This window comes from Somniosus microcephalus, chromosome 7, assembly GCF_052327205.1.
Source record: "Somniosus microcephalus isolate GS21.2 chromosome 7, FLI_Smic_1.0, whole genome shotgun sequence".
In the NCBI taxonomy this organism is placed as follows: Eukaryota; Metazoa; Chordata; class Chondrichthyes; order Squaliformes; family Somniosidae; genus Somniosus; species Somniosus microcephalus.
The window spans coordinates 69682821-69706484 of record NC_140993.1 but is presented as its reverse complement, the minus strand read 5'-3'; the positions used below and the strand labels follow the sequence as shown (position 1 = coordinate 69706484).

At 44.4% G+C, this 23664-nt stretch overlaps 1 protein-coding gene across 1 annotated transcript in view; it reads right to left on the bottom strand.

Moving 5' to 3' along the window:
• nbeal2 (neurobeachin-like 2) overlaps nucleotides 1-23664 on the bottom strand; it is a 288718-nt gene that overhangs the window by 13031 nt on the left and 252023 nt on the right. The window contains exons 42-48 of the mRNA XM_085993937.1: nucleotides 17459-17548; nucleotides 14899-15008; nucleotides 12914-13086; nucleotides 12204-12298; nucleotides 11234-11350; nucleotides 9123-9284; nucleotides 2599-2747 (exon numbers count right to left, since the gene is read on the bottom strand). Coding sequence (XP_085850063.1) covers nucleotides 2599-2747; nucleotides 9123-9284; nucleotides 11234-11350; nucleotides 12204-12298; nucleotides 12914-13086; nucleotides 14899-15008; nucleotides 17459-17548 — 896 coding nt within the window. The remainder of the gene's footprint in view (nucleotides 1-2598; nucleotides 2748-9122; nucleotides 9285-11233; nucleotides 11351-12203; nucleotides 12299-12913; nucleotides 13087-14898; nucleotides 15009-17458; nucleotides 17549-23664) is intronic.

The window sequence follows — 23664 nt, the reverse complement described above, 5'->3', positions numbered from 1 at the left end:
GCGGATTGAACAGCTGAGGCACAGTGGACTGCCGCAAGATGAATGAGTCATGGCAGCTGCCAGGGAACTTGGCGCAAACATGCATAATGTTCTTCCTGTGGTTACACACCAGCTGGACGTTAAGGGAGTGGAAGCCCGTGCAGATCACAAATACAGCTGGGTTGTGATGGGGTGCCCTAATGGCCACATGTGTGCAGTCTACAATGCCCTGCACCCTTGGGAAGCCTGCCATAATTGCAAAGCCAACCGCACGTGCGGTAACACTTGCTTCATCCGTTGAGAAGTGAATGTAATTGTGTGACTTGGCAAACAGGGAATTGGTAACCTGTGTGATGCAATTGTGTGCGGCTGACTGGGAAATGCCGCTGATGTCTGCTGCTGATCCCTGAAAGGACCCTGAAGCAAAGAAGTTGAGTGCGGTGGTGACTTTGACAGCCAGTGGTAAGGAGTGTCCACCTGCTCCTCTGGGCTCCAGGTGTTGGTGCAACATTGTGCAAATGTCAGCGACTACCTCTTGCGAAAATCTCAGCCTCCTTTGGCACTGCTGCTCACTCATGTTGAGGAAGCTCATCCTCTGCCTGTAAACCCTGTGTTGGGGGTATCTCCTGCAGCGCGGTGCATTTCTGCACTGACGCCCACTGCCCTGTGCAGCATCAGGTGGCTGAGGAGAAGGTTGGCGCTCCTGTTGTTGCTGCTGCTGTTGTGCCTGGTTCTGTTGCTGCCGCGGCTGCTCTTCCTCCGATTCTGAGGACCAGGATGAGAGGGTATAAATGGTTCCCATCCCGCTAGTATATATGCTAGTTGAGGAAGAGATGTTATAAGCGCTCAGTCAATGTGGGAAGAGGGTATTCCAAGGAGGTCACAGTGCATATGGATCTCAGAATAAACACTCACAACCTCAATACACCTGGAAAATGTGTTCTAAATCCTCAAAACAGAAAGTTCTGGCATCTGAAAGTGAACTCATGTTGCAGGTCAGCTTTTATGCTGCAATTGCAGCTCTCAACTATTCAGATTGTTGCTGTACCCGACACAATCAGCTGGCGTGTTTGTCAAACGACGTGGAACACGCTGAAAATGTTGCAAAATGGAAAAAGCCTCTCAAAATAGGATTATCCAGGTAGTTAACAAGCTGTTAACTGCCTTAAATGGCTCTCCCACCGCTTGGTGTCGGGTCTGATTGGAAGTCGCAGACCTGACACTTTGTAAAGTTGCGTGGAGGCGGGATGGTGGCGGGTTCGCAACCTGCTGTCAATCATTTTGATTTTAACTCTGGATCCGCCTCCAAACCCACCCTCTGAGCGCCGGCAAAATCGCGGCCGTTAACTCGGTTTCTCTCTTCACAGATGCTGCCTGACCTGCTGAGTATTTCCAGCATTTTCTGTTTTTATTCCATTTACCCACCTTTGGTCCATATCCCTTGATACCCTTACCCAACAGAAATCTATCAAACTCAATTTGAAAGTTTCAATTGACCCAGCAACCACAGCCTTTTGAGGGAGAGAATCACAGATTTCCACTACCCTTTGTGTGAAAATGAGTTTCCTGATTTTCTAAATGGCCGAGCTCTAATTTAAAGATTGTGCCCTCTTGTTCTGAATTCCCCCACCAGAGGAATTAGTTTCTCTGTATCTACCCTATCAAATCCCTTTATCGCTTTAAACACCTTGATTGACTCACCCCTCAACTTTCCAAACCAGGGAATACAAGCCACGTATACGCGACCCGGCCTCACAATTTAACCCTTTATGCCCGTGTTATTCAGGCGAATCTGCGCTACTCAAAGACTAATATATCTTTCCTGCCCCGATTTCGGTACCAGTGTGGTGTTTCTCTCATTTACTTTTCCTTTTTGGTCCCGAATTGGCTCCACCCCTCCTTACTGTTTACTATTTGTATACCAATTATAGACTTTTGGATTCCCTTTTATGCCATACACAGACCAAAAGCGGAGCTGGAAAGTCACGTGACAGTTCATGAGATCTGTGAAAAAGTGAGAGTCGCCTGCCACCAGAGTACGGAATGTCAGTCCTTGTGAAAAAAATATTCAGGATACTCATCAGGCTGACAATGGAGTGAAATAATTGGGCCAAATTTGGAATAGATTAGATACAGAGTAAAGCTCCCTCTACACTGCCCCATCACACACTCCCAGGGCAGGTACCCCGTGGGTTAGATACAGAGCAAAACCCCCTCTATACTGTTCCATCAAACACTCCCAGTTCTGGTACAGTACAGGTCACTTAAAGTAAAGCTTCTTGTACACTGTCCCATCAGACACTCCCAGAGCAACAGAGTAAAAACCCCGCTACACTGTCCCATCAGCATTCTCAGTTTAACTCGTTTGGCCAACACCCAGCTTAGCTGGAACTCAGCACTGACTGGGAATCGAACCTGGGACCACCTTCATCTGTATGGCTCAGTACCACACCTCATGGTGCCTTTACACACTGAGCCATGGCGCGCCAATAAACGTATTTAAAAAAAAAAAAAAAAAAAATTATATTTCTCCAAGATTTCACCCTCCCCGAAGTTCAGTGAGAAGCAGATCTCTCCTTTGTGCCACACATAATGAAGTGGAAGCCTGGAGCACCTTACCTCTGAAGGTCACGGACATACAGTGAGCACTGCTCAGTGCCCAGCACCACGAACTCTTCAACGATGCACATTGCGGACACCTGCTCATCCATCGTCACGGAGGCCAGGTGCTTGCCGTTCACAGAATAGAGGTGCAAGAAGATTTTATCCTAGATTTAAAAAAAATGACAGACTGAGGAGAGACTGAAGGAGATGGCGGACATGGGATATTAAATAGCACAGAAGACTACTTAAACTGACAGTAAGATGAAGGGACACTGATTCAAATCGCTAAAAGGCCAATTTATTGCTAATTCTTCACACAAATGTATCGGTCTTCACAGTAGAAGATGAGGATAAAGTACCAGAGATATGAGGAAAAATAAAATAAATCATGGGGAGGAACTCACTAGATTCAATATAAGTTTTTTAAAAATGGTAATGGAGAAACTACTGAGACTAAAGATAGATAAATCTCCAGGGTCCGATGATTTCCACCCCAGAGTATTAAAAGAAGTAGGTGAGGAAATTGTTGATGCATTATTCATGATCTTCCAAAGCTCGCTCGATTCAGGAGTTGACCCTTTGTATTGGAAAACTGCCAATATCACACCATTATTAAGAAGGGTAGAAGAGATAAACTAGGAAATAATAGGCCCATTAGTCTAACATCAGTTATGGGGAAATTACTAGAATCTGTTATTAGGGATGGAGTGACCACTTTGGACCAAAGAAAGATAGATCAGAGAATTTTGGGGGGGGGGGGGGGCATAGTGGTTAGCACTGTTGCCTCACAGCGCCAGGGACCCGGGTTCAAATCCGGCCTCGGGCGACTGTCTGTGTGGAGTTTGCACATTCTCCCTGTGTCTGCGTGGGTTTCCTCCGGGTGCTCCGGTTTCCTCCCACAGTCCAAAGATGTGCGGGTTAGGTTGATGTGGCTATGATAAATTGACCCTTAGTGTTAGGGGATTAAAATACGTGGGGTTACGGGGATAGGGTGGGATATGTGTCAGTGCAGGCTCGATGGGCCGAAATGGCCTCTATCTGCACTGTGGGGATTCTCTCTCTGTGAATTTTCAAAATGGCGAGAAGCTAGGAACAGAAATGAGAGCGCATGGAATTAGAGGCAACCTATTGGCTTGGATAGGAAATTATTTAGAAGGTAGGAGACAGAGAGTAGGGATAATGGGTATGCACTCAAATTGGCAGGATGTGACTAGTAGAGTCCCCCAGGGATCTGTACTGGGGCCTCAGCTAATATGATTCCTATATATAAAAAGGGAGATAGAACAAGTCCAGGGAACTATAGAGCAATTAGCTTAATGTTGGTGGTAGGAAAGATAATGGAACCCTTACTCAAAGATATAACATCTAGAAACTGAAAATATAATAAATAGTCAGCACGGATTCCAAAAGGGAAGGTCATGCTTGACCAACCTTATTGAATTCTTTGAAGAAGTAACAGAAAAGGTAGATAAGGGTAATGTAATAGATTTGGATTTCCAAAAAGCCTTTGATAAGGTACCGCATAGTAGACTCATGACTACGGTCAGGACATATGGAGTCAGGGGACAAGTAGCAGAATGGATAGCAAGCTGGCTACAAAACAGAAAACAGAGTAAAGGTTAAAGGTAGTTACTCAGATTGGCAAATGGTAGGAAGTGGTGTTCCAGAGTGGTTAGAATGTGGACTTCACTACCACAGGAGTAGTTGAGGCAAATAGCATAGATGCTTTCAAGGGGAAGCTAGATAACCACATGAGGGAAAAAGGAATAGAAGGATATGTTGATAGGGTTATATGAAGTGGGGTAAGAGGAGGCTCATGTGGAGCATAAAAACCGGCATGGACCTGATGTGCCGAATGGCCTGTTTCTGTGCTGTAAATACTTTGTGATACTTTGAACTGTGGAAGAGCAGAGAGATTTAGGGGTCCAAGTACATAAATCACTATTGTGTGCAGTTTTGGTCGCCTTATCTGAGGAAGGACGTTCTTGCCATGGAAGGAGTGCAGCGAAGATTCACCAGGCTGATACCTGGGATGGCAGGAATGACGTATGAGGAGAGATTGTGTCGATTGGGCTTATACTCGCTGGAGTTTAGAAGATTGAGAGGGGATCTCATCGAAACCTATAAAATTCTGTCAGGCCTGGACAGACTAGATGCAGGAAGGATGTTCCCGATGGTCGGGGAGTCCAGGACCAGGGGTCATAGTCTAGGGATAAGGGGTAAGCCATTTAGGACTGAAATGAGGAGGAATTTCTTCACCCAGAGAGTGGTGAACCTGTGGAATTCTCTACCACAGAGGGCGGTGGAGGCCAGTTCATTAAATATATTCAAGAAAGAGTTGGATATATTTCTTGAGGCTACAGGGATCAAGGGATATGGGGAGAAGGCAGGGACAGGGTACTGAATTTGAATGATCAACCATGATCTCATTGAATGGCGGAGCAGGCTCGAGGGGCCGAATGGCCTACTCCTGCTCCTATCTTCTGTGTTTCTATGTAAAAGCTAGTGGACAGGTACAAAATTAATTAGAAAAACTAATGGAATATTGGCCTTTATCTCAAGATGGCTGGAATACAAAGGGGTGGAAGTTATGCTACAGCTGTTCAGAGCTCTGGTTAGACCCCATCTGAAGTACTGTGTTCAGTTCCGGGCGCAGCACCTCAGAAAGGATACATTGGCCTTGGAGAGGGTGCAGCGCAGATTCATTAGAATGATATCAAGGCTAAAAGGGTTAAATTATGAGGACAGGTTGCATAGACTAGGTTTGTATTCCCTTGAATAAAGAAGATTAAGGGGTGATCTAATTGAGGTATTTAAGATGATCAAAGGGTAGATAGAGAGAAACTATTTCCACTGGTGGGGGAGTCCAGAACAAGGGGGATAAACTTAAAATTAGAGCTAGGCTGTTCATGGGTGAGGTCAGAAAGCACTTCTTCACACAAAGGTAGTGGAAATCTGGGACTCCCTCTCTCAAAAAGCTGTTGAGACTAGGTCAATTGAAAATTTCGAAACTGAGATGAATAGATTTTTGTTAGGCAAGGGTATTAAGGATTACAGATCCAAGGCAGGTAGATGGAGTTAAGATACAGATCATCCATGATTTAACTGAATGACCTACCCCTGTTCCTATGTTTCCTACATAGAAGGATTACGATATGAAATAGACATTTGGGTATGGCAGTGTCAGCCTTGGCTCAGTAGTAGAATGCTTGTGGGGAATTTTAATCACCAAAAACAGGTGGGTTTGGATCAGGTGGGAAATAAATGTAAAAAATCTCAAACCAGTAACATAAGCACTACGCTACTGTACCCAATTCCCAGCACCTGCTCTACTACATTTCCACGATCTCAGCATTAAGCCAGTCTGTGGATCGCTGCTGAAGAATCAAGAGACTGAAACGCACGTTGGGTTCTGTAGGCTCAAAACATTATAGTAACAGAAGAGTTCAGCTAACTCAGCACAAACCAGGGGTCGAACCTGGCACCTTTCCATCTGCGCTTAAAGAGGGGTAAATTCAAAACTTATCTGCAAAAACAATGGCCCAGAACTTGCTGAAAAAATAACAGCGTCTGAACGACACTCGCCATTATTAATGCGCAAATGGGCCACCAACTTGCAGCAAGGAAGAGATACCTCGTGAATTGGGAATTGCCACAAGTTGCTGGCTGATTTGCGCTGCTACGCTGTTAGCTTTGCGAAAAGGGCATCTCACCCTTGAAGTTGCTGTATTTGCACATTAATTGCCCATTAAACTCACCACAGAAAGATAAATCTAGTAATTAATAGCAAGTACCCTTTAACAACATGATAATTGTTGATGACTGCCAATCAACCTCTCTTGCCCATGAAAGTGAACAATTAAAAGTCTGGAATCTCATTCCTTTAGGTAGTGAATTGGTGTTGGAGATTTTAAAAACATCAAATTTTAATCTTTTTTCTTACTTTTCCGTTCTGTCTCCTTTTTATCTCTCTTAATCCAATCTTTCACTTTCTTTATTTCTCTTTCTGTACCTCATTTGACGTTGAATTCACTTGTTCCAATTCAGCCTCCTTCTCAGTCCTTTTGTTTATTTCTCAATCTTTTAATCTTATTGGTTAAGGAGATACACTGTTTATCTCGTTCACCAAGGTTCCAAATGCCCTGTTGCCCTCGCACTTCCAGCAACTTTGTGGGTGGGCAAAACTATTTAGAGCTGAAGGATGCAGGAATAAGTCTAGCTAACAGGGCCCTGCTCCAGCAAATTCTGGGCCATTGGCCGGGGTTTTGCGGTCAGCGATGCAAACTTTTAGGGGGCTTTTGTGCAGCAATTTACATTAATTAGAGTCATTTCAGCACGTGCCCTCTATTGGGGGTGTGGACCGTGGACCTCTGTGAACAGGGCAATCAAACAGCGTGTCTCTTCAACCAACAAGATTGAAAAATCCTTACTGAGACATGCAGCATAAACCAGGAAGTGTAAGTTGCAATATTTAATTCAATGTAAAAATCATGTACAGAAAGCAAAATAAAGAGAGGGAAAGAAAGATGAGGTTAAGAGAGAGAGATAAAAGAGACAAAAGGAAAAAGTAAAAAAAAAATTGAAATTTTTAAAAAATAATCTCCAACAATAATTAAAATCTGAAGGAATGAGACTCCACACTTGTAAAAGTAAATTTTAAGTGCCAGAGAGGTTGTTTAGTAGTAATTAAGATTTATCATGCCATTAAAAATTCACATACGCTTGAACGGACAAGCCCTAACCTTTTCTGGTGTGTTTAATAGGTATCTAGTGGGTTAGCACCGCAACTTAACATCCTTCATGTGTTTGAATGCCGAATCTCTCCGCGAGGTATCGGTGTAGCGAAGCTTATGGAGGAGCAGGGCAAATCGGACAGCAACTTCCTGATTTCCATGTTTAACTGCACATGTGCAAACGCTGGAAGTTACTGTCCGATTTAATAACGGTGAACGCTGATAGCCTCACCGTTATTCCTACCATAAAATCCGGGCCATTATTTCAGTGAGTGAGTGGCCAATCTATGGAACAGACTGCCTGGGGAGACGGTGGAAGCAGATACTGTAATGTTTATTCATTCAAATGCAAATTAACTAGATTTCTTTAATAAAATAACATTTTTGGGATACAGTATATAACACAGGCCCCTTTTAATATATAAACTGGGGTCCTATGAGGTAACTAGGACCCTGGTTGTCATTTTAGATAGGAACTGTGCAATGGGCGATGCAACAGATAAGGCCCACCAAAGGTAAGTCTTGAATTATTTCTGAGGGAGCAAGAGTGCTCCTCCAGGGCCCACTAAAATAATCTGGGCCACTGCAGCCCCTAGGCACCCATCCTCAGCGATCGCAACGCCACCCCCACCATTTACCTCCATGGCGACAGCTCCAGTCCGTTTTCCTTTGCTGAATCTGGCGAGCTGCATTGGGATGCCTGTTTGGCACCCTGCAGCTCACCTGGCGAATGTAAACAACACCAGAGCCTCAAAATCAGGTGGGGCCACTTTGCCAGTGGAACGTGTGGCTGACCAGTGCGCTCTGCCGGTCGGCCGTTCAAGTCAAAATCTACCCCAGTGTTTCTATTTCGGCAAACACTGCATCCAATTTGTGCTCAGCAAATTCCCACAAACAGCAATGACATAAATGACCAATTAATCTATGTTTACTGCTGTTATTGGTCGAGGGATAAGTAGGTTGGCCAGGACACAAGAAGAACTCCCTTGCTTTTCTTCAAATAGTTCCATGGGATTTTTTTTTATGTCCACCTGAACACAGAGATGGGGCTTCAGTTAATGTCTCATCCGAAAGACAGCAGTTCCAACAATGCAGCACTCCCTCAGTACTGCACTGAAATGTTAGCCTAGAGGGATATATGGAACAAAGGAGACTGCACTACCACTGAGCCAAATTGACACAATTGTGGAAATACACAAGACCAGTCAGCACTTGTAGAGGGAAAAGACGGGCTGGCCTTTTGGTCAAACCCCTCTTAAAGATGTTGTGAAGAGGTATTCTGCATGGGTGGCCAAGATGAATCGAGTATTGATTTGATGACACCATGCTTTAAAAAATAACCCATGGATTGTAAAAGGAATGGATGAAGGAAGGAGGTAAGGAGCTCCACAGTTTTGAGGTCCCAGGAAAGAATAAGGAGATGTTGCGATGAGTCTTGATTTCAGTAGAGCAAGAGGCCAGAGATGAGGAAGAGCGTTTAGGGAGATGGTGGGAGGAATAGGAGAGAAAGAATTAAAGGAGCTTCTCCCATAGTATGATGGATAAAATAAAGCTGAGAAAACCATGATGCAGAGGGGTGTTGGAGGTTAAAAGTGGGAGTTGGCCATCAGATTATGACCATTTTCTTCTATCCTGTCAATCTTCTGGTTTCATTCATCCAACCCAGTTATTACTGAGGTATCGTAGTCCAAGCTTGTGTTATACCCTGACTCTTACCACTAGTACTAATGCCACTGTCATTCCTATGATTCTTTCTTACGTTCCTCAAGGAACAAGAAAAGGTTGATTTGAGAGTTGTGTTGTTACCTTTGATGAAGCCCTGCTTTCTATGGTACTGTGGACAACGATCTGGCCCTCATGTCCAACGACAAGGTCACTGATGGTCAAGGGCAGCGTGCTTTCACAGGGGGGCCGCAGAGTTCGCATGAACTGACCTCGCCGAACCGTGTGCACAATGACTGTGCCATCCTGTAGAAGAAGGAACAAATTGAGGCTGAAATTTCATTTTTGCTAACCATGGCAGTTTGAGAATTTGAATTCAGTTTAAAATTCTGGAAATAAAAACCTGGTATCAGTTAAAGTGACGTGAAGCTGTTAGATTGTTGTTAAAAACCCAACTGGTTCACGAATATCCATTGGGGACGGAAACCTGCCGTCCTTACCCGGTCTGGCCTGTGAGTGACTCCAGACCCACAACGTGGTGGAGTCTTAAATGCCCTCTGTAGTGGCCTAGCAAGTCACTCAGTTGTATCAAACCGCTTTAAGCAGAAGGCCCACCACCACCTACCCAGGGCAACTAAGGATGGACAATAAATGCTGGCCATGCCAGCGCTACCCACATCCTGAGAATGCTACCCATGCCAGCGCTACCCATGCCAGCGCTACCCACATCCTGAGAATGCTGGCCTTGCCAGCGCTACCCATGCCAGCACTACCCACATCCTGAGAATGCTGGCGTTGCCAGCGCTACCCATGCCAGCGCTACCCACATCCCGAGAATGAATTTTTAAAAAGTGCAGCACCCGAATTGCTGCTAAAGTGAAGATCAGTTAATGCAGCTCAAACTGGGATTGAATCAGGACCTTATACTCTCTATGGGTTAGTGCTACAGTGATCAGTGTATTTACATGCTCTGAATATGATGTTTCTGATGTATTTGTTACAATATCTGAAGGATGGATGGAGAGTACTTCGGAATGAAGCTATTCCTTTCCCTCCTCCCCCCCTGCAAAAATAGTACAACTCCATTAGATATTTGACAGCACAGGCCTTGCTTCAAATTGGCTACTTGTGGTCACGCTCTTTGAGAAATGGAATTTGATCTCGCAGGTCCAACTTGGGTCTGAATTGGGACCACATCTTAAGAAAGCGACTGTCAGCAGGCAATTTGACCACAGCCGAAGGGGCATCACATTAGAGCCCGATTCTGTCCACATCCAACGTTTTATATACACAAACGTGTACATACACGCAGCATCCACACACTCGCATCAGCAAAGGCCTCTAGAAAGCTATGAGGAGCACGAATCCTGGTTTACATTTCTTCCCTTCCCTAGACAGTGTTGCCAAGTCAAAATCATCACCTGGCTATAGGTGTGACTACGGCAACACTGTTTTAGCCATATGCACTATTTTTAATAGAAAGCGTCTTACACACATTCACACAATGCAGGTACATGCACTTCATGTGTGTATATTTTACTTAAACATCTAGCACCATTCAGTGACTAAGGAAGTAAAGCACTCAACGATCAAAAAACACTTGCGAGCACACTATTTCTTGTCTTACCATTTTACCAACAAATGCACAAAAAGGTTAACAATCCACGTGCATACGCCGTGATTACGAGTATTGCGATCACATGCCTGACGACAGTGACTGTTACTCATTTTTTAATTACTAATTAGAAATGCAATTATCCACATCTGGATTCCCAATTAGCCGCATGTGATTAGTAGCTAACCTATTAGACAATACTACCCTAGGGCCACAATTGCTGCTCCAGCTTCAACAACACCAACTTACATTTATAAAGTGTCTTTAATGCAGAAAACATCCCAAGGAGCTTCACAGGAGTGGAATTGGCCAAAACTGACACCCAGCCAAAGAAGGAGATATTAAAAGTTTGGTCAAAGAGGGAGGTTTTAAGGAGGGTTTTAAAGGAGGAGGGAATTCCTGAGCTTAGGGCCTAGATGGCTGAAGGCACAGCCGCCAATGATGGGGTGAAAGAAGTGGGGGATGGACAAAAGACCAGAGTCAGAGGCACGCAGAGTTCTCTGAGGGTTGCAGGGTGAAGGAGGCTACATATACAGGGTCCTGCTCAGCTTCAACATCCGAGGCACTAAATGATACTAACTCATTTGACGATCCTCCCCTGTTCCCAATCAGCCAAACAGTCACGTTGCATGAGACTTACCTTTGACCCAGATACTGCCATGTCAAGCTCAGTGCTGATGGCCACACAGGTGACTGCGTCATCATGTCCGTAGAGGACCTGCACTGGCTTCTGGGCCAAGCCACAAGCAAAACCGCCCTGGAAACACAGGCACAAAGATAAATAAACCGGAGCATTTTATTAACAAACAGCAGTTCCTCTCTTAATTGGTTTCCACATGATGGAATTTGCATGTGTCAGCCGTGTCTCAGTAGTAGCACTTCCGCCCCGAGTTAGAAGGTTGTGGGTTCAAGTCACACTCGAGACTTGAGCACAAAATCCAGGAGGACACTCCAGTCCAGTATTTAGAGAATGCTGAACAGTTGGAGATGCCATCTTTCAGAAGAGATATTAAACTGAGGCCTTGTCTCTCGTCTCTGGTGGGTGTAAAAGATCCCACGGCACTATTCGAAGAGGAGCTCGGGAGTTCTCCCCATGTCCTGGCCAACATCAATGAAGCAGATCATGTGGGAATATCTGTTTGTGGGAACTTGTGTGAAATTTGGCTACCACGTTTCCCTATAACAGTTGTTACACTTCAAACATACTTCATTGGCTGTGGAACATCCTGCAGGTGTGAAAGGCATTACATAAATCCTATGTAAATATGCAGACCAGTGAAAAACTAAAAACAATACCTGACCATCCAACATATATTAAGTATGTGAGTTCATGAAAAACAAACACAGACGGCGGCCCCCAGACTCCCCTTGGCGTGCCCTCTCCCTGCCTGAGATGGTGCAGGAGAGGAGGTGAAATGGGATGAGAGTGCAAACCAGTGTCCCATCACTGATGCTGCCTGACCTGTTGAGTATTTCCAGCATTTTCTTTTTTTATCTCAAATTTCCAGCACCTGCAGTATTTTGCTTTTGTCCCATCACCGAAAAGCGCTCTGGTCAGCAGCTCCAACACACTCTTACAATGTCATTCTTTTCACTCGGGGGCATTTTACCTGCTGGATGACCTGCCACACCATGCAGGTAGTGTCCCTTGATCCGGAGATCAGATAGATACCACAAAGGTCCAGCGCCAGGCATGTTACAATATCTGGGGGGGGGGGGAAAAAACATGTTTTTGTAAAAAGCACAGACTGCCAATTAGCCACAGCATTTGCTGCTCATCAAGGTGAGGGCTAGAAAATTTCAGACTCCCAACATCAGCGTCAAGCATTTTGAGGTCAAATTCAGCATGGCTTAGATGCAGAGTAAATTCCCGAAACACAGTGCCAAGCCATTGCAGGTCTAATAGAGCATGCATTAGACGCAGGTAAAGCTCCCTAGATGTAACACCCCAAAATGCCTCAGTCTCTAGCCTCCTTTCCCATGCTGTTGGTTCTGGGACCTAGGTTGGAATTTAGACCAGGCTTATTGAATAAAAATCTAATTTCTCTGCTAGTTGAAAGAGTCCAAGGTGCTGCGATGTAAATGGAGATAATAGAATCTGCTGGGCCAAAATAACATTGAGCCAGTATAGAGGGAGCTTTACTCTGTATCTAACCTGTGCTGTACCTGCCCTGGGAGTGTTTGATGCGACAATGTAGATGGGAGATTTACTCCAGATCTAAACCGCGCTGTACCTAACCTGGCCCATTTTTATTTCCTGTCATTTTTGATGAGCACAGTAAAAGTAAGAATACGGCGATGAAGATCGGCCGTCACTGACCTATGTGCCTCATGATGTGCCCCGTCACTTTGCCCTTGCTGAGCGATGTAACCCGAAGGCTGTTGTCCCAGTGACCGCCACTGAAGAGAAGTTTTCCATCGTGGGAAACAGCGAGGATCTTAGGCGATAAATCGACACCGGGAGCAAATGGCCCCGACAGGAAGCGCTGAGTCCTGACAAAATAATAATAAAAAGGATAAAATAAGGAAATCAGTTCAGTGTGAGTATTAAAGGAGACAGTAACTCTAGGGGTCAGTGTGAGTATTAAAGGAGACAGTAACTCTAGGGGTCAGTGTGAGTATTAAAGAAGACAGTAACTCTAGGGGTCAGTGTGAGTATTAAAGGAGACAGTAACTCTAGGGGTCAGTGTGAACGTTAAAGGAGACAGTAACTCTAGGGGTCAGTGTGAGTATTAAAGAAGACAGTAACTCTAGGGGGGGTTAGTGTGAGTGGTAAAGGAGACAGTAACTCTAGGGGTCAGTGTGAGTGTTAAAGGAGACAGTAACTCTAGGGATCAGTGTGAGTGTTAAAGGAGATGGTAACACTAGGGGGGGTTAGTGTGAGTGGTAAAGGAGACAGTAACTCTAGGGGTCAGTGTGAGTGGTAAAGGAGACAGTAACTCTAGGGGTCAGTGTGAGTGGTAAAGGAGACAGTAACTCTAGGGGTCAGTGTGAGTGGTAAAGGAGACAGTAACTCTAGGGGTCAGTGTGAGTATTAAAGGAGACAGTAACTCTAGGGGTCAGTGTGAGTAGTAAAGGAGACAGTAACTCTAGGGGTCAGTGTGAGTATTAAAGAAGACAGTAACTCTAGGGGTCAGTGTGAGTATTAAAGGAGACAGTAACTCTAGGGGTCAGTGTGAACGTTAAAGGAGACAGTAACTCTAGGGGTCAGTGTGAGTATTAAAGAAGACAGTAACTCTAGGGGGGGTTAGTGTGAGTGGTAAAGGAGACAGTAACTCTAGGGGTCAGTGTGAGTGTTAAAGGAGACAGTAACTCTAGGGATCAGTGTGAGTGTTAAAGGAGATGGTAACACTAGGGGGGGTTAGTGTGAGTGGTAAAGGAGACAGTAACTCTAGGGGTCAGTGTGAGTGGTAAAGGAGACAGTAACTCTAGGGGTCAGTGTGAGTGGTAAAGGAGACAGTAACTCTAGGGGTCAGTGTGAGTATTAAAGGAGACAGTAACTCTAGGGGTCAGTGTGAGTAGTAAAGGAGACAGTAACTCTAGGGGTCAGTGTGAGTGGTAAAGGAGACAGTAACTCTAGGGGTCAATGTGAGTGTTAAAGGAGATGGTGACTTAGGAGTCTGTGTGCGAGCGTTAAAGGAGACAGTAACTCTAGGGGTCAGTGTGAGTGTTAAAGGAGACAGTAACTCTAGGGGTCAGTGTGAGTGTTAAAGGAGACAGTAACTCTAGGGGTCAATGTGAGTGTTAAAGGAGATGGTGACTTAGGAGTCTGTGTGCGAGCGTTAAAGGAGACAGTAACTCTAGGGGTCAGTGTGAGTGGTAAAGGAGACAGTAACTCTAGGGGTCAGTGTGAGTGTTAAAGGAGACAGTAACTCTCGGGGTCAGTGTGAGTGTTAAAGGAGACAGTAACTCTAGGGGTCAGTGTGAGTGTTAAAGGAGACAGTAACTCTAGGGGTCAGTGTGAGTGGTAAAGGAGACAGTAACTCTAGGGGTCAGTGTGAGTGTTAAAGGAGATGGTGACTTAGGAGTCTGTGTGCGAGCGTTAAAGGAGACAGTAACTCTCGGGGTCAGTGTGAGTGTTAAAGGAGACAGTAACTCTAGGGGTCAGTGTGAGTGTTAAAGGAGACAGTAACTCTAGGGGTCAGTGTGAGTGTTAAAGGAGACAGTAACTCTAGGGGTCAGTGTGAGTGTTAAAGGAGATGGTGACTTAGGAGTCTGTGTGCGAGCGTTAAAGGAGACATTGAGTCAGAGTTATGGTGGAGTTGTGTAGATTATAGAACTGAAGCCATCTCAAAGTGTACTTACTTCGCATTAGAGACGATCGGATCCCGGGTGAAGGTGAAGTAATTGGAAATATTTTTGTCATATGGCAGCCAGCCATGAGTTCCTATCAAACCGTTCACACTCACTGTGACCTGACAGAAACAAAAAAATCAACAAGTAGGCCATGCCCAGGAACAGTAACAAATGCAATGGGCTGACCAGCTTCAGTCCACTTCAGTCCAAAAACTGGGCTGGGTTGAGGCATGTAAAAAACTAGGCCAGTGGTGCACAAGTGAATGCAAACTGGGCTCACATTGTGCAGCATGACGGGACCATTTGGCACGAGTGTGTTTGCTATATTTTCAACCATGCACGGTTAGCTCCTCCCCCATTATGTACACAAACATTTAGAATTGAAAAAATAAAAGATCTTTGCCAACAACTACCAGATGGGGATTACTCATGAAATTGGATGGTCTAGATTTAGTTATATATGCTTGAACTAGAGGGGCTGAACTGCGCATTTAGAGAATGTTTACGAACAGTATGATGGTGTGGTCCTTGGAGATACGCAACTTGAACACTGCATTTCACAGTGACCACTATCCCAGAGACTAGACGGGCAATATCAACCCTACTTGCCCAGTAGGTGGGCAGTTACATTCAGCCAGGCGACATACCTGTGACCTCCCACCTGGATTCCGCCACATTCGATTTTAACCTACTCTTCTAAGCAGGTGGCAAGGGAGCCTGGCAGGGTCCTTCTTTAATTATGCAGGTCAGGGTCTGATGATGTCATCGAGCCACGACTGCCATTTTAACTCTAGCCTGAGCAGGGAAGCTGCTGCGACATTCCCATCAAGTGAAGAGAGCGGGAAGAGGATTGAAGACTAGCAGAAGCCATTTAAGGTTTTTTTTTTTTACTTTCCTTGTGGGGTCAAGAGGAGAAGGAGTTCTCTTTTGTAGCCTACAAGGAACGATTAAGTCTTCCGTTCTGCGGGACCCTTCCAAAACCCCCATCTCTGTGACTTCCCTTCTTGCGGGCGAACATCCTTCAGTGCTGGCCTTCCTCTCCCGGAGTTAAAAGCACCTGGGCCTCACGCTGCTGAGGGCGGGTGCCAGGAAAGAGACTGGTTTGGCGATTACCCTAGTCCCCACCTGTCTGAATCCCTCTCTGGATTAAAATTGGGGCTTAGAAGTTTTTTTTGCGTCGGATTTTCTCCCCATTTCTCCTGAAGGCCTTGACTCATGACGGGTGCCCCCCTCCCACCCCAATACCTCATACAAGATCCATTCTTCATACCCGAATCTGGACAGTGAGCAGGCTCTTTGACTGTGTTGAGCTCAATCCTATTCTTACCTGATGTCCATGTACTGCACTTTGCACCAGGTGTTGATCAGGAATAGGATCCCCGGCTGAAGCTAACTGCAGCTCACCTACTGCTGTTCTGGATGAGATCAACTAACTCAGCACATGAATCTAATCTAGAACCTTTGTTTTCCTGCCATGGCCCAGTACCACACCCAATGAGCTTAATTCTGAACTGATCTAAACTGGGAAAATACTCTACAAGGGCCAGATTTCGATGTGTTCCTAGCAGTCAGCGGTTGCACACAATTTCACACAAAGTCCTGTCCCGCTCTTTTCTGCAATTCTTTAGTTACTTCATCACAGTTGCTATTACCAGTTGCAAGAAGAAAACATTTTCTTTGAAATAAACTGAAATCAGTATAGTTTAGGACTTAGGAATTGAAGGTTTGGTTTTGCACTGAGCAGCCATATCTTTGTGTTTTGCCAGAATTGATTGATAACCCGCCTATCCCCTTCAATTAGGTGTCAGCTGTGGCTCAATGGTAGCATTCTCACCTCGGAGTCTGAAGGTTGTGGGTTCAAGCCCCACTCCAGAAATTTGTGCACAAAATCTGGTCTGACACTCCAGTGCAATACTGCTGCACTGTTGGAGATTCCGTCATTTGGTTGAGACATTAAACAGGCCCATCTGCCCTTTCAGGTGGACATAAAAGATCCCGAGGCACTATTCGAAGAGAGCAGGGGAGTTCTCCTGGTGTCCTGGCCAGCATTTATCCCTCTACCAACACTTAAAACAGATTATTTGGTCATTTATCTCATTGCTGATGGCAAATTGACTGCTGTGTTTCCTACATTACAACAGTGACTACACTTCAGAAGTACTTTATCGGCTGTAAAGCGCTTTGGGACATCCTGAGGTTATGAAAGGCGCTATATAAATGCAAGTCTTTCTTCTTTGTTGGAAGTCACAAAGTTTCAAGGCCAGACTTGAAATGTTTCTATGTCCTCTATGAACTGATCGGTGTAGACTTCAGGCAAGCCTGAATCTAGCGGTCACACTGAGTGCTCCAGTTCCCCTTATACATAATCAGACAGCTGTTGGTCAGTGACCTCAATGCAAGTATTTTTGGACACCATATTTATTTATTTATTTAATCCTCATGTTACATCCTTATTACTGTTACTATAAGTGCTAATCACACTTATTTGTGATCGGGTTTAATTTTTTAGTTATATATATATAAAAAAGAACCTGATGATTTTGATGTTTTTCCAACACTGTCTACTCACCAGAACGTCCGGAGATCCCTGCGTTATAAAAGAATGCGCTTGACTTTTTGGCACCAAGGCCTGCACCAATGGAATACCGTCACTGATGCCCTGCAAGAAGATGGATCAGGTTATGTGGGCATTCCCACTTTCTGTTATTAATATATATTAGGAACATCGGAACAGGAGTAGGCCATTGAGCTCCTCGAGCCTGTTCCGCCATTCAATAAGATCATGGCTGCTCTGCGACCTGAAACCATATATCCGCCTTTGGCCCATACCCCTTAATACCTTTGGTTAACAAAAATCTATCCATCTCAGATTTAAAATTAATGTCTCCTGCAAGCCCTACAATGAAAAATGTGCTTCTTTCATTTCTTCAAAGGCTCCGTTTAGTAATGTCTCTCAAGTCACAGGAACAGAAGTAGACCATTCAGCCCCTCGACCCTGTTATGCTATTCAACCAGATCATGGCTGGTCTGTACCTCAACTCCATTGACCTGCTCTTTGCTCCATATCCCTTGTTACCCTTACCCAACAAAAATCTACCGATCTCAGCCTTGAACATTTTCAGTTGACCAGCATTCATAACATTTTAGGGGCAGAGAGTTCCAGATTTCCATTGCCCTCCATATGAAAAAGTGCTTCCTGATTTTACTCCTAAATGTCCAACCAAATAGACACCATAATTTCCCTTTGATGACTCCACCTTCAGTCCTTCCCATCTGTTTGGCCCCAACTATCTCCTCTGATCTCAAATGGAACTCCTACATCTCCTCCACTATTCAGAATGTTTTTTAGAAGCTTGTTTTCACTTTTGTGCCAAACACTTTTCTTCTGAACATCTCTCAGATCTCTATAAAGCAAGAGCATCCAAAACAAGCAGAGGGAGTCCTGCACTGTCAGAGGTGCTGTCTTTCGGAAGAGATGTTAAACCAAGGCCCAGTCTGCCCTCTCAGGTGGACTTAAAAGATCCCAGGGCACTATTTTGAAAAAGAGCAGGAGAGTTCTCTCAGTGTCCTAGCCAATAGTTATCCCTCAACCAATGTTCATTATCTCATTGCTATTTGTGGAGCCTTGCTGTGGGCAAATTGGCTGCTGCATTTCCCTACATTATAACAGTGACTACACTTTAAAAGCACTTCATTGGCCATGAAACACTTTGGGACATCCTGAGGTCATGAAAGGCGCTATATAAATGCAAGTTTTTCTTTTTATGTCATTGAGGGAAATGTGGCCACATTGGCAGAGGGATGGTTAAAAAGCAGAAAGCAAAAGGCTGGGGTAAAAGGACATTTCCTCGTCTGCAAAGACGTACTGAGTGGCATTCCTTGGGGTCTGTTGGGGATGTTCTTACTTACTCTCGACAAAATGATCTGTACTTGAAAATTAAGAAAACAGTATCAAAATTTGCTGATAACACCAATTTTGGGGTATGGCAAATTGCACCAAAGATTATGAAAAGTTGACATAGATAGGCTAATATGTTAGGCAGATAGGTGGCAGTTTAATGTAAAAATTGTGAAGTAATACAATTTCGAAGTAAGAATAAGCAAAGGAAATACACCTTAAATGGTCAGATTTTAAATAGAAAAGTTGAATAGAGAAAATAAGGGACCTTGGTGTGCGGATCATTGAAGGTGGTAGCACAAGTAGACAAGGCCATAAAAAGGCAATGAAAGGAACCTTGGAGTCTTAGTAGACTTGATGTTCATGATGTCCAACCCATGCAGGGCAGCAATTAACAAAGGCAATAGAATGTAAAAATATTAAAGTAATGGTAAACTTGTACAAGACTGTAGTTAAGCCACAGTTGGGATACTGTGTACAGAGTTAACCACATTAGTGTGGGACTAGAGTTATATATAGTCCAGATCGCGCAAGGACAGCAGCACTCCAGTACCTTACACAAGTGGCTGTTCTTGCTTGAACCTTGACAGTGTGTCATCAGACTATTCAACCACAGTGGGTATTATAATATAGAAACATAGAAGATAGGAGCAGGAGTAGGCCATTTGGCCCCTCGAGCCTGCTCTGCCATTTAATGAGATCATGGCTGATCATCCAAATTCAGTACCCTGTCCCTGCCTTCTCCCCATATCCCTTGATCCCCTTAGCCTTAAGAAATATATCTAACGCCTTCTTGAATATATTTAATGAATTGGCCTCAACTGCCTTTTGTGGTAGAGAATTCCACAGGTTCACCACTCTCTGGGTGAAGAAATTCCTCCTCATCTCTGTTCTAAATGGCTTACCCCTTATCCTTAGACTGTGACCCCTGGTTCGGGACTCCCCTGCCATCGGGAACATCCTTCTTGCATCTAGTCTGTCGTCTAGTCCTGTTAGAATTTTATAAGTTTCAATGAGATCCCCTCTCATTCTTCTAAACTCCAGCGAATATAAGTCCAAACGACCCAATCTCTCCTCAAACGTCATTCCTGCCATCCCAGGTATCAGCCTGGTGAATCTTCGCTGCACTCCCTCCATGGCAAGAACATGCTTACTCAGATAAGGCGACCAAAACTGCACACAATACTCAAGGTGTGGTCTCACCAAGGCCCTGTACAACTGCAGCAAGACATCCTTGCTCCTGTACTCGAATCCTCTCGCTATGAAGGCCAACATACCATTTGCCTTCTTAACCGCCTGCTGCACCTGCATGCTTACCTTCAGCGACTGGTGCACAAGGACACCCAGGTCTCGTTGCACTTCCCCTTCTCCCAATCTATTGCCGTTCAGATAATAATCTGCCTTCCTGTTTTTGCCACAAAAGTGGATAACCTTGCATTTATCCACATTATACTGCATCTGCCATGCATCTGCCCAATCACCCAACCTGTTCAAATCATACTGGAGTTTCTCGGCATCCTCCTCACAGCACACACGCCCACCCAGCTTTGTGTCGTCTGCAAACTTGGAGATATTACATCTAGTTCCCTCGTCTAGATCATTAATATATATTGTGAATAGCTGGGGTCCTAGCACCGATCCCTGCAGTACCCCACTAGTCACTGCCTGCCACTCGGAAAAAGACCCGTTTATTCGAACTCTTGGCTTCCTGTCTGCCAACCAGTTCTCTATCCAAGTCAGTACCTTACCCTCAATCCCATGTGCTTTAACTTTACACACTAATCTCTTATGCGGGACCTTATCGAAAGCCTTCTGAAAGTCCAAATACACCACATCCACTGGTTCTCCCTTATCTATTCTACCAGTTACATCCTCAAAAAATTCCAGTAGATTAGTCAATCACGATTTACCTTTTGTAAATCCATGTTGACTTTGTCCGATCCGGTCACTGTTTTCCAAGTGCTCTGCTATTACATCTTTTATAATGGACTCCAGCATTTTCCCCACTACCGATGTCAGGCTTACTGGTCTGTAATTCCCTGTTTTCTCTCTACCACCTTTTTTGAATAGTAGGGTTACATTAGCTACCCTCCAATCCATGAGAACTGTTCCAGAGTCTATACAATTTTGGAAGATGACCAGCAATGCATCTACTATTTCTAGGGCCACTTCCTGAAGTACCCTAGGCTGTAGATTATCATGCCCTGGGGATTTATCGGCCTTCAATCCCATCAATTTCCCTAACACCATTTCCCTACAAATACTGATTTCATTCAGTTCCTCCCTCTCATTAGACCCTATGTTCCCCGACATCTCTGGGGGGTTATTTGTGTTCTCCTTTGTGAAGACAGAACCAAAGTATGTCTGCCATTTCGTTGTTCCCCATTATAAATTCCCCTGATTCTGACTGCAAGGGACCTACGCTTGACTTCACCAATCTTTTTCTCTTCACATATCTATAGAAGCTTTTACAGTCAGTTTTTATGTTCCCTGAAAGCTTACTCTCATACTCTATTTCCCCCCTCTTAATTAATCCCTTTGTCCTCCTTTGCTGAATCCTAAACTGCTCCCAATCCTCAGGTTTGCTGCTTTTTCTGGCCAATTTATATGTCCTCTCCTTGGATCTTATGCTATCCCTAATTTCCCTTGTTAGCCACGGTTGAGTCACCTTCTTTGTTTTATTTTTATGCCAACAGGGATGAACAAATTCTGTAGTTCATCCATGCGATCTTTAAATGTTTGCCATTGCCTATCCATCGTCAACCCTTTAAGTAACGTTCCCCAATCCATCCTAGCCAACTCGCGCCTCATACTATCGTAGTTTCCTTTATTTAAATTCAGGACCCTAGCCTCTGAGTCAAATACTTCACTCTCCATCTTAATGAAGAATTCTATCATATTATGATCGCTTCACCCCAAGGGGCCTCGCACAACAAGATTGCTAATTAATCCTCTCATTACATAATACCCAGTCTAAGATGGCCTGATTTCTAGTTGGTTCCTCGACATATTGGTCCAGGAAACCATCCCGTATACACGCTAGGAATTCCTCCTCCACAGTATTGTTACTAATTTGGTTAGCCCAATCTATATGTAGATTAAAGTCACCCATGATAACTGCTGTGCCCTTATTGCACGCATCTCTAATTTCCCATTTAATGCCATCCCCAACCTCAGCATTACTGTTTGGGGGTCTGTATACAACTCCCACTAACGTTTTCTGCCCCTTGGTATTTCTCAGCTCTACCCATACAGATTCCACATCATCAGAGCTAATATCCTTCCTTACTATTGTGTTAATCTCTTTAACCAGCAATGCTACCCCACCTCCTTTTCCTTTTTGCCTGTCTTTCCTGAATATTGAATACCCCTGGATGTTGAAGACACAAAGCCTTCAGGCTTGTTTTTTTTTAACACTCTTAGACCTTTTAGAATTATTTACTGTGGCCATGTTTGATGTACACCCTTGATTTCTCTGACTGCCACTTTTGCTTTTCTCCTTCCTGTCTTTTGCTTCTATCCTTGCTTCCCTTTGCTCTGGCTCCCTGCACATGTCCCCAGCCCCCTGCCATTTTAGTTTAAAATAATTGTTATCCATTGACTCCTGCTGCAGGTGCGTGCAAGTAGGCTTTGAATAAGGCTAAGTTCAGTCTTGCTCAGTCTACCTTGCTCAAGTACCCTATTGAACTACCCTGTCTAGGTTCATACATGAATAATGACCACTTGGGTGAGTTGCCAGCATCTTGTTCCACAACATAAATCAGCAGCTTTTTTTGGCAGGGTGTTACAAAAACAAATCAAGATGCCTTGGAGAGGGTGCAGAGGAGATTTACCAGAATGATACCAGAATTGAGGGACTTCAGTTATGTGGAGAGTAGAGAAGATGAGATTGTTCTTCTTAGAGCAGAAGGTTAAGGGAAGATTTAATAGAGGTGTTCAAAATTCTGAGGAATTATGATAAAGTAAATAAGGAGAAATTGTTTACCCAGAGAGTGGTTAGAATGTGGAACTTGCTACCACATGGAGTAATTGAGGCGAATAGCATAGATGCATTTAAGAGGAAGTTAGATAAGTACACAAACGAGAAAGAAATAGAAGGATATGCTGATACGGTTAGGTGCCACACAAGAGGCTATTAAACAAAATTAGGGCTCATGGGATTGGGGGCAATATACCAGCATGGATTCTATTCACAATCTATATCAATGATTTGGATGAGGGGACCAAATATAATATATCCAAGTTTGCTGATGATACAAAGCTAGGTGAGAATGTAAGCTGTGAGGAGGATGCAAAGAGGCTTCAAGGGGATATAGACAGACTAAGTAAGTGGACAAGAACATGGCAAATGGAATATAATGGAGAGAAATATGAAGTTCTCCACTTTGGTAGGAAAAATAGAAAAGCAGAGTGTTTTTTAAATGGTGAGAGATTGGGAAATGTTGATGTTCAGAGGGACCTGGGTGTCCTTGTACACGAATCACTAAAGGCTAACATGCAGGTACAGAAAGCAATTAGGAAAGCAAATGGTATGTTGGCCTTTATTACAAGAGGATTTGAGTACAAGAGTAAAGACGTCTTCCCGCAAATATATAGGGCCCTGGTGAGACGACATCTGGAGTATTGTGTACAGTTTTGGTCTCCTTACCTAAGGAAGGATATACTTGCCATAGAGGGAGTACAACAAAGGTTCACCAGACTGGTTCCTGGGATGGGGGGGGGATTGTCTGAGGAAGGATGCTCTTGCCATGGAGGGAGTGCAGCGAAGATTCACCAGGCTGATACCTGGGATGGCAGGAATGACATATGAGGAGAGATTGGGTCGATTGGGCTTGTACTTGCTGGAGTTTAGAAGAATGAGAGGGGATCTCATTGAA